The 15,927-nt window shown below is 39.0% G+C and overlaps 1 protein-coding gene across 1 annotated transcript in view; it reads left to right on the top strand.

Moving 5' to 3' along the window:
• The window catches only part of NCOA7 (nuclear receptor coactivator 7), a 90,252-nt gene that overhangs the window by 18,119 nt on the left and 56,206 nt on the right, over nt 1-15,927 (top strand). The window contains exon 2 of the mRNA XM_019662137.1: nt 4,377-4,487. Coding sequence (XP_019517682.1) covers nt 4,438-4,487 — 50 coding nt within the window. The 5' untranslated portion in view covers nt 4,377-4,437. The remainder of the gene's footprint in view (nt 1-4,376; nt 4,488-15,927) is intronic.

The raw sequence follows: 15,927 nt of genomic DNA, 5'->3' as shown, positions 1-15,927 counted from the left end.
GGAAACATGTTTTGGGGAAAACAGTTGATGGACATCATGAGCATACTGTGTTTTTCTAGTCTGGACTGGTTATACCCGAATGAACGAGTACAAGGGGCTGCTGTGTGTTAGATGTGAAGCCAAAAGCCACCCTGGGCTGTCTGGGTCCTTACTGGTTTGATATTGTTAGGACATCTTCAACAGCTCAGTACTTCAGTTCTTTCTAAGTGGTGCCGTGATCTCAAACAAGGAGCATTTTGCTGGCAATACAGAAAAATACTTTGTCTTCAACACAGCTCTCAGGAGGTAAGAATTTTGGATATGCCATTGTTATTTGAATAATGAACTGAATTTAGGTTTGAATTGACTACCCTGATTTAAGGTCACAAAAATAAACATTTAGATAGAAGATTCATCTTGTGGTCCCTCATCAAATTCTTTTTGGTCTCTAATATGCCGTAAATGCAGGAGCTTGTTATAATTCAGTGTTTGGATGAACCTAGAGTTTATTGATGTGAGGAAAAGTCAACATTAAGTGAAAGAAAGGCTTTTAAGAACCCCATTATAACCACAATAATGGAAAATGTAGTTCCCATTAGAAATTGATTTAAGGAGCTGTGGCTCTTCACTGAAGCGTAAAGGCTGCGGTGTGGTGTTCTGTGTAAATCATTTTTATAGCACCCTTTGCTCATCTCTTTCTGGTTCATCTGTTGGTGTGTATCTAGACCTGAAAGGACTCCATCTGCCTTCTTTAAGGAATATAAAAATTCCCAGAAATGTGAAAGACACCAAAGATTAATATTTTTTTTTATTTATCGATTGAAATATATTTTTTTAAAAAAGCTTCTCCCGTTCTAAACAGACACAGCATCACCAGATGTCAGTTCTTGGATCATTTAATCTTTTTCTCTTGTGCTTATTTTTGTCAGTATTTTCCCACTAAAACCAAATACTAGTTTCTGGCTCAGCTTGCAATATAAAAATTTTCCAATTAGATTGTTATGACTTCATATTTATTCATGAGGGGAAACCTAATAAACAGAGATCATCGCATATGGTGGCGTACAGGAAAGGAACTTTAAAATAAGCCACGTGGCCAAGGGCAGGGCAGAACGCTGAAATTCTGATCCCTTCTGGAGTCTGAGAGAGGCTGGCTTGAGTCTGAAACCCCCACCCCCAAGTCATTCTTAATTTAGGAGGAATTCTTGGATTTTTATCAGTCTGCCATGTAATAGACCATACCCCAAGTTTAGATTAATTCCTTGCTTAGCTTTTAGGTGGATTTTTTTTGCCCAGTTCTGTGTTAGGTATTTAGGGAAGTATAAGTAAAGTGTGAAACATAGTTTTTGACTTGAAGGAACTTTTGCCTTGTTTGGGGCTAAAAAGGCTAAGTGATGTGGCATTGTCACCCAGTGTATGATTCACTGCCTCACAGTATGTGATCAGTGACATGTGAAATAAGCTCCTAAGAAAGATAGAGATGGCCACACAAGAGATCAGGGAAGGCTTCAAAGCAGAAATGGGCCTTGTGCTAGATCTGGTCAGAAGGAGGGGTGTGGCAGAGTTATTTTAAGTTTGAGGAAAGAGTCAAGATTAAGGTACTGAGTTGGATAATTCGTTAAGGCATGGCTTCATTTCCACTATGCCACTGATGCGGTCCTGTGGGAGGTCGCAGTGACCCGCTCCCCCAGTGACCAGTACATTTTTCTTAACCTGCAGAATCTGTGCTGAGACATTGGATGGTGTTGATGCCAGCTCATTACGTTTCCAGCTCATAATCCAATGCTTTATGGCTCCATGGGTATTGAAAGGCATTGAAGTGTACACCAAACTGGATTTGTGCTGGTTCAACTGCTGCTGCTGAACTAAGGAAACTAGTATCTCTCAGCCTCCTTTTAATGGAAATAAGGACACCTAACTCATCCTGTGGTTGTAAAGATTAAACGAGATACCATGTGGATAATATGGTGAAGTAAATGACTGATGGTGGGCAGGCATCATGGTTTGTTTGCTTTTCCTACCTGGTAGCTACTCTGTCCTTGCCTGAATGTGCCTTGCCCTTTTTACGTCCGTACCTATGTTCAGGTGTCTCCTCTTTTTGGGATGCTGTCTCTCTCTTCTCTACCTGTTGAAATCCCCACTGCCCTGGAAGATTTAGTTTAACACCTCAGTCAAAATTGAACTTTGTGTCTTTTGATGCTTAGTAGTATTCTTTGGGACAGATCCACGTTACTAACCCTACATTTTAATTATTTGCACACCTTATTTTTCCTACTGGTTGGTAAACTCCTTGAGGCTAAAGTCCGTGTCAGTGACTTGGAGATAAACCAGCAAGAGTTGAGACTGTGTTTCCATACAGGGCCTTGTGCATAGCTGGCATACTTCCAGTGTATTCTCGTGATTGTTTTGTTTTGTTTTTTCCTCCTTAACTACAACCATGTGTTGATAATTTCCAAACCTTTTTCTCTAGCCCTAACTTCACTCCTATGCTTTCCATGTGATCACGTGTCTGGTGAATGCCTCCAGCTGACTATCCATGGGTGTCTCAAAGACAACATGTTTAAAACTGGTCCTTCATCTCTTTTGCTGCTCATCCCACACACAGTCTGAGCTATTCATGCAGATGTGGTATCACATTTACCCAGTCCCTGAAGCAGAAACATGGGCATTCTTCATTTCTCTCTTTTCCACGTTGTCTTCCAAATCTCGGAAGACATTTGGTAACTGAATGAGTCACCAAATCTAGACTCATCGGTCTCCTAAATATTTCTTGCATTCATCCTTCCTCTTTCTCTCAAATACTGCTTCCTAAGGGTGGGCCCTTCTCCCTGCAGTAGTTTTACCGTCCTTTCTTTCTAATAGATCTACGTTATCCTATTCTCAAGTCCTCTCAAGTCCATCCTCTACAATCTGTGTATGTTGCACTTCCTCATGTAAATCCCTTAGGTGGCTTCCTTTCATATGTACTAGGGATGAGACATATGGTTTTACCTCATGAGCCAGCTCCGGTCAATTTGGTAACATCTGCCGTGAGTGCTATTGTTGGGTTCAGCATGATTGCTTAGGTGTGTCTGAAGGACGTGCAGTGAAGGGGGTGGGCAGCACATCGTAATGCATAGCTAGGGTTAAGTTTAGGCTCCTTAGAGTTACGTAAAAAGTCGTCCATGACCCGAATCCTGCCCATGTCTTCATCCTCGGCCCCCACCACTGTCCTGCTTCTTGGCATAGAAGTGAAATATTGTCTTCTTGCTTTTGTTCAAGCTGGGCCTGCTTCCCTGTACCTTTTAACTAGTAAACCCACACTTATCCCTCAAACCTTGGGGTGTGTGATGAGTGCCTGGGTGTGGCCTGCGTCAGGCTGAGTGCCTGTCCCGAAGGCTCTTGTGACCCCTGTGCCTTCTCCAAAGCAGTTCATGGCCCACTGACCTGAAGCTCTACGTGTCTCCCTCACCAAGACACTCAATTCCATTAGGGCAAATATCATGTCTTATTTATCTTTGGTCTCTGATACGTGTCACAGTGCCTTTCATGTAATATGTATCGTGAATGAAATTGTGTATTGAATTGGAATGAATTAGTAAATAATTTTGATTGATGAACATGCTTTACTTTTACTTTGATACCCCTTCAGGGTGAAGAGACAGATTTTAGGAAAGGTTAACACACTGCAGAAAATTTAGATTAGTGAATCAGGCAATAAGTAGACACTGGAAATTTTTGCTCAGGGGCGTGGTGATAAAAGTGGTACTGAGGGAAGATTGATCTGGGGACAACCTTTTGTTATAGGTTTAAATCACTCCTTGGAAACGTAGGGCAAGGCAGCAGAGGCAAGCATATAAAGCCATTTCTGAAGAATGGCTTTCTGAGGCTTTGTACTTTCATTTCCACATTTGCTCAAGTGGAATGGACTCACTGATGTGTTTCGAAAATAAAATAGTACACTGATGTTTTCATTTTTAAAGAAAGAACATCTTGTCGAACACCTAAGTGATCCATTTTTTGTAATTGTGTATGAGACATATTCATTATTAATTACTTGAAAAAGTGAGTATGAGTTAAAAAATTAAAAAAAAAAATTAGCTTCTGCATAGCTAGCCTAAAATCTTCCAAAGTCAGTGGTGTTCATCTTAGCACATTTTGAAATAATGGTTGGTTATGAGGAAAATAATTCAGTTTGTTTTTCCAGCCACCTCTTGTAGTTTAAAAAACTCCCTTCTAATTGTAGGTTTTTAGTCCACCATGGGCATTTGTATTTCGTATGTGACTCATGGGACTGTGTTTACTGGTTAAAGTTTATCTTCCATTTGTTGTGGGGCCTGTAGTTCCACGCTGCTTTATTCTTAATATTGGCTATTATAAGCGTCTTAATTGACAATCGCTTTATTATTTTATTACAGGGTTATGACTCACTGATTAAAAAGAACTTTCCCAAACACTTTGCACTTTTGATTGCGTATTATGGATACCAAGGAAGAGAAGAAGGAACGGAAACAAAGTTATTTTGCTCGGTAAGCATTAACTTTGCAAAATTGTATCAGTACTTAAAAAAAAATGTTTGAGGGGACTTTGTCCTCAAGTATTCCCACTTGGCGTTTTGTATCTTGTGACTGTTCATAAACAGAGCAGGTAACCAGTAGAAGTTAAATATACTTTGTTTCCTACTCTGTAGCTTAATTGGTTGAGCTATAACTAAAAATCTATGTCATATTTAAAGCCTAATACCTTGTGGGGAATCTGTTACTAAAAAATACATTTGTAGGTAGATGGAATGGATGAAATTCTATCATGGGTGTCCATGTCATTTTTAAAGCTTAGTATTTGGATAGAGGTAATCTAACATATGACCAGTTACTATTTCCAGATTTAAATATCTATATGGCAGCCACTCGCTAATCATAATAAAATGAATGATATGCTAAAACATTTATAAATCATTTTTGTAGCTGGAATGTTTTCAAACTCGGAATGAGAACATAAGATTAAAATGATTATTATTGTCTCCTCAATTGAAATACTTCTTAAGAACTGAATTCAGGCTCATCACGTCCCCAGCCCCCAATGTGCTCATTAAAGATGCATTTCCTGTTTTCCAAATATAAGCCTTGGAAACTGTGAACCAAAGGTTTTGTTGATGTTTTCATCCAGAAATTATGCTAGGTTTTAGATTGTTAATGGGAAGAGGAAGGAAATGAATATTTAAGGAACTCATATGTGCCAAGTACTTATTATTTTTTTCATCTTCACAATAAGCCTATGTCATAGGTTTTCCCCCTGTTTTACCAATGAGGTAACTAAGACTCAGAAAGTAAGTGTTTTTTTCCACTTCATGCCACATGAAAGTCAGTATTCTAATATAGGGTTGTCTCCAGATAGTGTGCTCCAATTAATAATAGTAAACAATGAACGAGAGGTTTTGGAAAGCAAGAGTTAAACTACTAGTTGTAGTGAAATGTTCCTATAGAAAGTAACAAGATTTGGCAAGGGAGCAATTAGACAACTAATGGGTGAAACATTAGAAAGATAGGACACTTAGAATAAAGAAGAACCATATAGTGCTTTTAAAAACATTTTATTTTGAAATAATTGTAAATTCACATTAGTTGTAAGAAATAATACAAAGAGATATGCCCTTCATCATCCAGCTTGCCACCGTGATAACACCTTACATAACTATCCTATCATCACAAATAGGAAATTGACATCGATACAATCCACCGACCTTATTCAGATTTCACCAGGTTGACAAGCATTCATTTGTGTTTGTGTGTGTTTTTATGTGTATCTAGTTATGTGCAGTTTTATCGCATATGTAGGTTTGTGTGTCCATCATCACAATCAAGATGCAGAACAAATCCTACAAAAAGACCTCATGTGCTACCCTTTTGTGGCCTCATTCACTTCCTACTGTCTATCTTCCATCCCTGACAACCATTAATCTGTTCTCAATCTCTGTAATTTGTCATTTCAGAATTATTATATAAATGAAATCATACAGTATATAACCTTTTGAGATTAGGTTTTTTTTCACTTAGCGCAAGTCTCTTGATGCCTTAGTCCGTTCAGACTGCTGTGCCATAGACCGAGTGGCTTATAAACAACAGAAATTTATTTCTTCCAGTTCTGAAGGCTGGGAGTCTGAGATCAGGGTGCCAGCGTGCTCAGGTTCTGAGTCTGGTGAGAGCCCATTTCCTGATTCATATAAGGCTGTCCTCCAGCTATAACTTCACGTGAGAGAAGGGGTACGGAGCTTTCTCAGGCCCCTTTTATAAGTGTGCTCATCCCGTTCCTGAGGGGTCTACCCTCGTGACCTAATCACCTCCCGTAGGCCCCACCTCCTAAGACCATTACATTGGGCATTAACTTGCAACATATGAATTTTGGGGAATCACACTCAGACCATAGCCCTTGAGATCTGTCTAAGATGCTGTGTGTATTAATAGTTTGTTCCCTTTTATTGCTGAGTAGTATTCCATGGCAGAAGCATATCACAATTTTTCAACCATTCACCTATTGAAGGATATTTGGGTTGTTTCCAGTTTGGGGCTGTTACAAAATAAAGCTGTTAGGATCATTTGTGTTAATGTACAAGTTTTAATTTCACTGGGTTAATGCCCAAGAGTGAAATTGCTGGGTCAAATGATAAGTGCACATTTAATTTTGGATGAAACTGCCATACTCTTTTCTAAAGTGACTGTGCCATTTTACATTCCTTCCAATCAGCAATGTATAAAATGACCCAATTTTTCTGAATCCTCATCAGCATCTGCGTTTGATATTGTCACTCTTTTATTTTAGCCATCCTGATAGGTATGCAGTGATATCTCATTGTGGTTAAATTAGCATTTCTTTAATGACTAAAGAAGTTGAACACCTTTTCATGTGCTTATTAGCTATATCCATCTTCTTCGGTGCAATGTCTTTAAATGTCTTTTGCCTGTGTTCTAACTGGATTTTTATTGTGGGAGTTGAAGAGCTCTTTATGCATCTAGATACTAGTTCTTTGATATATGATTTGCAAATATTTTCTCTAGTCTGTAGCTTTTTTTTTTCATCCTCTTCATAGTGTTTTTTGCAGAACAAGAATTTTTAATTTTGCTGTGATTCAATTTATTAGTTTTTCTTTTATAGATTATACTTTTGATGTCAAGTCTAACTACTCTTTGCCCAACCCTAGATCTTGAAGATTTTCTTTCTTTTCTCTAAAAGATTTATAGTATTATTTTATATTTAAGTCAGTTACCAGCTTGAGTTAATTTTTGTATAAAATGTGAGTTTAAATCAGGGTTTCTTGTTTTGGTTTGTTTTGGTTTGGCTTTGCCTATGAATGCCCTTTATAGTGATTTCAAAGGCTGTAGCGCCTTCTCAGTCTGAATCCAAGCTGATTCCAAGAGTAAGTAAGGGTGACTGGTGGTTCACAAACAACCTGTCCTAAGATGTAGAGTTAGGGGAACCCTTTCAACTGAGAATGCAATATGAAACTGTCCTGAAAAAAAAAAACGCGTAGTTTCTTCAACTCGGAAATGCCAAAGTTAATTGTCATGCTTGCTTTGACCTCTTGTGGAAAGTATTTAACATGAAAAGAAAAACATATCCAAAAATGAGGTGTGAACTTAGGAACCCAGGGATCACAGGACAAGGACAAAAATCGGTGGTACTATTAAAACAGTACGTCAACATGATTAGTTACTAGGAAATGAGAGAGAACGGGAGATTGAGAGAGAGAGAGAGAAAATAACACAAACAGATAAACCATGATTTAGCTATTATAATGTAATACAGCCCCAAATGGTCGGAGATTGAGAGAGAGAGAGAGAAAATAACACAAACAGATAAACCATGATTTAGCTATTATAATGTAATACAGCCCCAAATGGTCAACTATTAAAAGCAAAAAGCAACACCCTTCCCTCCCTTCAAATCCTTCATTATCAGAAAACAGGCAGCCAAAGTTATAAATCTTTTCCAATGCCTCTGACGAAACTGTGGCATTCCATAAAGTGGAATTACTAGCAGGACCTACTTGAGAGCCAGTATCTGACAACATAGGGCTGATTTCTCTGAAGCATAAGGGCAGTCCAGGGAATATCTCCAGGGAAGATTGTAAAGTCAGGCAAAGGGTAAGACCAAACTGATGCAATCACGTGGCCGTAAATAAATCTCTAGGACCGTGCAGAGGAGATGGAACGGAAGATTTCTCCTGATTTCTGCCTGTTACCACAATTTGTATCTGAAACCCTAAACATTGCTTTTAAACTCTGTTTACTCCTCCCCCCACCCCTTTTCCCTTAAGAGTAGTTAAATAGCCTGTTTTCTTGGTATGTTATTTTACCATGTGATTATTTCTTAAACATTGTGTGATTATGTTTGGTAAATAATCCTTTATCCACCTTCTTTGTTGATGTTTCTCTCTCTCTCTCTCTCTCTCTCTCTCTCTCTCTCTCTCTCTCTCTGTTTCTTTCTCTCTCTTTAACATTAAAGCAAAGATAAGTTTAAAAGACCCTATTTTAACAATTTTGGATTGGAGTTAGTGATTTGAGGATTATCCAATACTTCCTTTTTGATAATTTACCTTGAGATATGCCTGTGTAACTAAATGGAAAGGGTGAATTAGCATCACTACTAGATAGATTTATTCTGGATAACACTAAGGGATTTTCAGGATCGCCTGGCCCAGGCCCACCTTGTTTTCAAGATCTTCAGTGTTGTTTTGTACCAGTTGTTCATTCCAAATCAAACAATTCGTGAGACCTTTTCCCATGCTTTTGCAAAGGATTTGTATATACAAAATTAATGTAGTATATGTGTGTATTAATTCTTTGTTACTTGACAAGTCTTGAAGCCAAATGAAAAACTGAATTATTAAAGCAAATTATCCTCCTGTACTATCCTCTGGAGAGATGGCATTCATTATGGCCCCCGGGCCCTCCGCCTTCCCCTTGTGGTTAGAAGGCAGGTAGTTTCTTCAATAGTGCCACACAGGGCTCTTTTCTTTCACACTTATTTTAATATTATTTGGCTTTTGCAGAACTTAGATCTCATTTAGTGATTTTCTATAGACCTCTTAATGCTCTTCATATGTGTGTTTGAAAATTCTTTAAGAACATATTTTCCAGGATCAAGGGTTTATTTGGGATATCAAAAAAGTATTTCTAGTTAACCCAAAGTAGTGTTTTGTATATTTACTTTTCCCTTCTAATAATGTCTGGGGAGGCCTGTGAATACACACTGAATGATAAAATACTTCATTGTGATTTGTATTGTTCACACTGGTTCCTCTCCCTATATGTGCTGGCCCCTTCCACTCTTGGTTATCAGGAAGAGCATAATTGCCTCTGCCACCTGTTCTCTTCTCTTACCCATTCCCTTCAGAGCCAGTAGTACGCAGCAGGGCGGGAGAGGATGCTCTTCTTTCTGCCTCACCCCCCCTTGACCCCAAGAATGTAGAGTGTAGAACACATCCTAGCTCCCATCCCCACTCCGACACCTCCCACTTTTGTCTCCAGCCTTTGCCCTGGGAATTCTTTAGCCTTGAACCTCTGACCCATCAGGAGAACACATAGTGTTTGAAATTCACTTCAGTGTGTATTCTTGGCCAAGTTTTCTAAACTCCTTCATGCTACATTTCTTCAGCTGTAAATGTGGCTAATAATAACCCGCTCATGAGAAGACTTCAAAGAAGGAAGCACCCCTGCCCGAACTGGGAGAGGCCCAGATGGGACAGCAAGGAGGACCAGAGCTCAACCAGACCTGGTCCCTTGTCCACACTGATTGAGGTTTGACCTGTTCTTCAGGGAGGAGGACCGGGAGACTGATATTTGACCACTAGGATAAATAATATACATATACATATACTTACATATACATATACATATTTTATTAAGTGTGTGACATAGTAAGCTGTGTAGCTCTCTTGTTCAATCAAAACCAAACCAACATGGCTGTGAAGGTTGAGGTAACATATATGGAGTGCCTGGCACAGTGAGCACTTGATCACTCCTTTAAAAAAGTCATTTCTGTCCTCAGTTTCTATACCTACCTGCACCTTCCCTTTCACCCAAAAGAATCCTCATTTTGATGCCCCATTTCCGTCCCATAAGCTGCTCCTGTTGTTCAGACCAGGGAGGCGGGAGCAGTTACAGCAATGCAAAGTGGAATCATAGTTTCCCAAAGGTACATTGTTATGAGCACAGCTAGGTTCTGGAATATCACGAAGTCAAATTATATAGTCCAGAGGGCCTTCAGAAATCTAAGGCATCCTTTTATTTCACAGATGGACCTTAGGCCCGTGAGAGGAAATTGTCAATGATGTGTTGGCCCCATACCAGGGCAGTGTGTTGTGTGTGTGTGTGTGTGTGTATACCATACTATATATACTATATACTATACTATACTATATATATATATATACTGCTAATCAGAGCCTCACCACTGGTGTTGCTTGATGCAATCTCATGTCTCAGGTAGTTGTGCCAGAGTCCCTGATTTCGGGGTGGCCAGAGACATGGACTGGTCACTGTTAGTCATGAACAGCATCTTCCCCCAGGGTGCAGTGTAAGTACTATCCTCTTCTTATAGATGCTTTGATGTGATAAAGGTTGGGAGAACTGGTCCAAATTATCTTCATACTAAGCTTCTGACATATACAAATTTTCATCCCAAAATATGATTTGACTGCTGTGGAAATTTAGACACAAAGCAGTTGAATAACTTTAATGAGATTATACAGCAGGTAGGCGAGGCAGGATTGGAGTACAGCTCTGTCCTCCTCTGTCAAGAGCGTATGCTCTGTGATGCTGCCCAGGACCATGTGAAAACCTAGTGGCAGGATGGGGCCTGTGGAACACAGGTTACCTGACCTGCTGCGTTATTTGACTGTTGTTAATTACTGTGAGTTCTTTTTCATTTTTATATTCCCCACAAGGTCTAGCTGCGTGCCCTGCATCTAACACTCATTTGCTATGAATGGTAGCTAACATTTGTTGAACATTTACTATGTAACAGAGACTGACTTGCGTACTCATATAATCTCATAATTACCCCATGAAGTGTAGGTCCTGCTATCATCCTAACTACAAATAAAGATGCTAAGCCTTACTGTAGATGATATGTAATTTGCCCAGGGTCACACAACTATAAAGTGGCGGATCCAGGACTCGACCCTAGTGTGCCTGACCTCAGAGCCCCTGCTCTTAATTATTATGAATGTTGAGTTGAATTTTATAGAACCTTATCAGTTATCCATACAAGGATAAGGGAGACTCACTGAACTAAATGATTGAATGTATTTAAGTACTAAACAAATTTTCTGATTTTCAGTGCAAAGATATTCTTAGGAACTTTAGAACAAACTAAGGAATCGCTGTTCTTTCAAGGAAAGTATGAAAGTCTTTACATATCAACAAAAATGCCAGTAATCCCCTGACCTTCCTCTATCTATATTTTTGAGATATGGCAAGAATTCCCCTGTTATTTCCTCGCTAGCTTCAGAGTCTGAGGCTCTAACAACTGAAATTCCCCTAGCTTGGGCTCTTCTGTTGTAAAGGCCGTGACCTGGTGCTTGAGCGGGGGAGGGGGGGTATGTGTTCATGCAGTTTTACTTCTTTTTTTTTTTCTTTCATTTACCATTCAAATAAAGTTTGCATAAACAAAATGGTTAACATCCCATTTTTTTCTGTCCTCATTTTGTGATGTATAATGCCAGTGAACGTGCAGCAGCCTACTTGTTTTAGCTTTTTGCTTCTCATACACAAATGAAAATGACAGTGAGAAGGATAATGGGCCAGGTTTAAGGAGACCTGGACCCAAGCGAGACACATGGTGGTCTATGATATGCAGATGAGAGTCAGCACCAAATCATACCGATGTGTCAGTACCATAGAGATGCATCTGGGTGTCCTAGGGACAAGAATGGACAAGGAGTAATTTGAATTGAGGACCCCCTGGGTCTCTTCCCAAAGCATGGCAGGATCTCAGTAGCATCTGCTGAGGTAGACAGAAGGTGGTGGAGAGCAAGGAGGAGATCTTTTCTCAATAATTCTGTTACAAGAACCATGCAATAGATTTCCTTGAAGAAGAACCAAAGATGTCTTTGAGATGGGAATATCATGGACTGAAATGAGAAAGGTAGCTTGATGGTTGTAAGCCCAGAATTGTTTATGTGTGAATGGAGAGTATAAAGTAAATTTAAATAAAGAAGAGCCAGAGAACAAAAATATGGATGATGTCAAAATTTTAAAATGCTATTTATTAATGTGTTTAGGAAACAGAGGCTGGTTACTCATGCTGTAAATATTCTTTTCTGTACTAAAAAAAAAAAAAGAAACCTAATTGTATTTCTAAATCACTGTATGGAGTAAAAATTCAGCTTGCACATACATTTGCAAGAATATATGTGTTGTACAAAGCAGAATAGAATCATACTGATTGATCCTGCTTTTGAATGGGTCGAATGGCTTAAATGAAATCTCTCTTGTGGATGATTTGAGTTAAGTCATTACTCAGTCCATTAATTTTTTTGTGTGTGTATGTAAGAATATGTTACTGTTGATTATGACAACCATGATGCATATGCTTTACACATTAGAGCTAGAAGAGCTTTTGGTTTTAGAAGTTGTATAATATATAATTTAAAGCAGATGAAATTTGATATTTCCGATTAATTCTGTTAGCACAGCAGAAAGCTGAACGGTAATTTGGTTATTTCATTTTCAGAAGGTAATTGAAACAGATGCTGGATGCTGGTGGTGAGGTCATTGGGGACCAAGTCATCATCATTTCAGTGGCTCTACCATTTTTTCTGAAGTGGGGGATATTTCCTTTGCTAAATTAACTGCTTTTACTACATAATGAGAGAAATTTCATGTCTTTAATCAGAATTTCGGGATTTTAAAAATAAGAGTAGATCTATTTTAAATGTAAAGATGAGTTATAGATACATATATATCAAATACATATATAACTTTTCTTTTATAAGAATATATGGATTTTAAAATATAAAAATTAGTTATAAACACAGACATACATTTATTTTATCTGTAAGTATAATTTGCATTTGTAACAGGTCATTGAAAACTAAAATTATAAACTTGAGTTTTGAACCTAATATATATGTTTACCTCCTTCCTGTTTACTTTTAATACATAAAAAAACCATTCTCTAATTCTGAGTAAATGACCATTTTGGTTTTTGTATTATCTGATGCAAGTAGATACTTAAGATATCTCCAGTTCTTTGACTTAATCAAAGAATCATACAATGTTTATCCCTGGATTTGAAATGTATTATTATGTTATGGGGAGAAACTTATCCATTGCTTATACCTCAGATAGACCTTATGTGCCTGCAACTATTAAGCCCAAAGGGTAGAGTGGTGAACACAACTAATATGGGCCTTGCTTTTATGGAGATTACTTTTCCCAAAGACATTAAATAAGAAAACACATAAATGCATGTGTTAATAGAAATTACAGTGTTCGTTATGCAGGAAAATAACGGATGTTAAGAAACAATTGCAAGGGCAGTATCCACTTTAGACAGGTGTGATATTCAAGGAAGACCTCTGGGGAAAAATGACATTTAAGCTGACCTTGGGTTGGAGCAGGAGATTGTCAGATGATCTATGTGCTTAAGAGACAGGCTGGGGAGAAAGGAAAGGAGGGGCTTGTTCTAAGTAAGGGAAACACGTAGACTCAAAGGTCTTAACATGAGGAAATACTTGGAGGCTCCTGCATATGCAGGAAGGCCGGTGTGGCTGGAACAGAGCACTTTTAGGGAAGATAACACAAGATGGGCAGGGCGGGGAGGTCAGCTGGGGCAGGTCATGTATGCATGGCCTTGTTGGCTGTATTTGGGAATTTGGATTAAGCAACTAGAGCAGGGATTGGCAAACTTTTGAGACGGAAGAGCCGCCAGGGGTCAGCAAACTGCGGCTTGCAAGCCACATGTGGCTCTTTGGGTACGTACATGTGGCTCTGAAGTAAAATTGAAAATGAAAATAAAACTATTATAGTTTCATTTATAAAATTTTTAAAGGATATTATTCACATAATGGTGATTATGTAAAAATATATTTATGGCTGTCGAATAATTTTTAAATTGTTGTGAAGGACAGGATTGGCTCTTCCAGGGGTCAGCAAACTTTTGAGATGGAACGTACCCAAAGGGCCGCATGTGGCTCACGAGCCGCAGTTTGCCGACCCCTGAACTAGAGGGATGGAGGTGCCATTAAATGAAATGGGAAAATTGGAAAATAACAGTTTTGAGAGGGAATCTCAAGAATTTAAGTTGGGATGTGTTAAGTTTGAAATTCCTGTGAGACATCCCAATGGAACCACTAAATGCACAGTTGGGTGTGTGAATCTGGGGTGACAACAGGGTAGTCTGGGCTGAAATATTCAATTCTCAGTACCCTCCAAATGGACAAACCTAATGGATCCTTTTCTGTCTTCATCTTAATTTACCTCTCACTGCTTTCAGATCATTCCTCCTTGAAATGCTCTCTTCTCTTGGCTGCTGTGATGCTACCACTTCTGAATTTCATCCAACCAGACCACTAAACGGCGGAGTTACCCAATTCTGCTCCCTATTCCTTCATTCTGTTCTCTTTTCACTTTACACTCTCTCCCTGTATGGTCTCATTCATTCGCATGGCTGAGGCCAATAACTCTTCAATTTATAAGAGCAGTTTCAGTGCAGTGGTGGGAGAAGTTAAGTTCATGTAAAAGGGAAGTAAAGGAGTGGAGACAGAGCTTCTAGGCAGTTCTTCTGGGAGCTTGGATGGGAAGGGAAGCCAGAAATTAGGGCCATGGCAAGAGGGAGATGTGGAAGTCAAGGAAGGGTAAGTTTTTAAAGACAAGGACGAAGGGACAGTATTAAGCATGTTTGTCAGCCGATGCGGATGGTCCCTCAGAGAGGTCAGCTTGATGACTGGCCCATTTATAAGGTCAAGAGGACATTAGCAAGGTGATAAAGGAAGGGACGAGCCACTCCAGGTTTTCCTCACCCGGCCCACCAGGACCTAGAACAAGCTGTAAAGTGTTACTTGTGTATATTGGTGGTACCACGCTCTACTTTTCTGACTGCTCACTGTACCAGGCATTTTACAAACCTGACCTCATTTAAGTCTCAGAACAACCCATGAGGTAGGTGGTGTATTTTCTTCATTTTGACCGGCGAGGAAACAGGCTAGGAGTGGTTTACTCACTTCCCAAGTTACACAGCTAGCGAGTAATGGTGCCAGGATTTCTTTCTATTTGTGTCCAACTCCAAAGCCTTTATTCTTATCTACCTCCATAGTAGCCTCCAAATATATGTAAAATTAATTGAAATAAGTCTGTTCCATAACAGAAAATTTTGGTTTTGATACCTGCAATGAAAACTGTAGAATTTGTTTCATAAAAATTTTTATAACAGTAAAAAAGAAATTATAATGTGCTCTCTTTGTAATATATGTCCAAAGGTAGTTGGAGAATTCCTAAGTGTGTAAGTTTGCTGAGTAGCACTTTTGCGTATTTTTTTAAGAAATGGATGTACAATGCTAGGAATTAGAGTACCTTGGTAGTATTAACTATTTTCCTTACTGATGTGAATTTTTAAAATAAACTGAAAGTGACTGGATTGTTTTTCTTGACATATAATTGACATATTAGCTTCAGCATAATGATTCGAGATATATATATAGTGAAATGATCGATGTTTCTCTAGCCATTCTAGCAAATTAATTGAACCCGTGGAGTGGGGTGTGGAAACCTCTGAATTATAGCCAGTCAGTCAGACGTATAGGTGACAACCTAGACTTGTGATTGGCATTCTGAGTTGGAGGGGGTCATTGGAACCTCCAGTCTGTAGCCGGTTAGAAGCACAGGTAACCGGGCTTGTGTCTGGCCGCTGAAGTGTGTGTGTGTGTGTGTGTGTGTGTGTGTGTGTGTGTGTGTGTGTGTGTGTGTGTGT

Source organism: Hipposideros armiger, unplaced genomic scaffold (genome assembly GCF_001890085.2).
Source record: "Hipposideros armiger isolate ML-2016 unplaced genomic scaffold, ASM189008v1 scaffold_367, whole genome shotgun sequence".
NCBI classification, from domain to species: domain Eukaryota; kingdom Metazoa; phylum Chordata; class Mammalia; order Chiroptera; family Hipposideridae; genus Hipposideros; species Hipposideros armiger.
The sequence above is the reverse complement of the archived record's forward strand: the minus strand, read 5'-3'. Positions and strand labels throughout refer to the sequence as shown.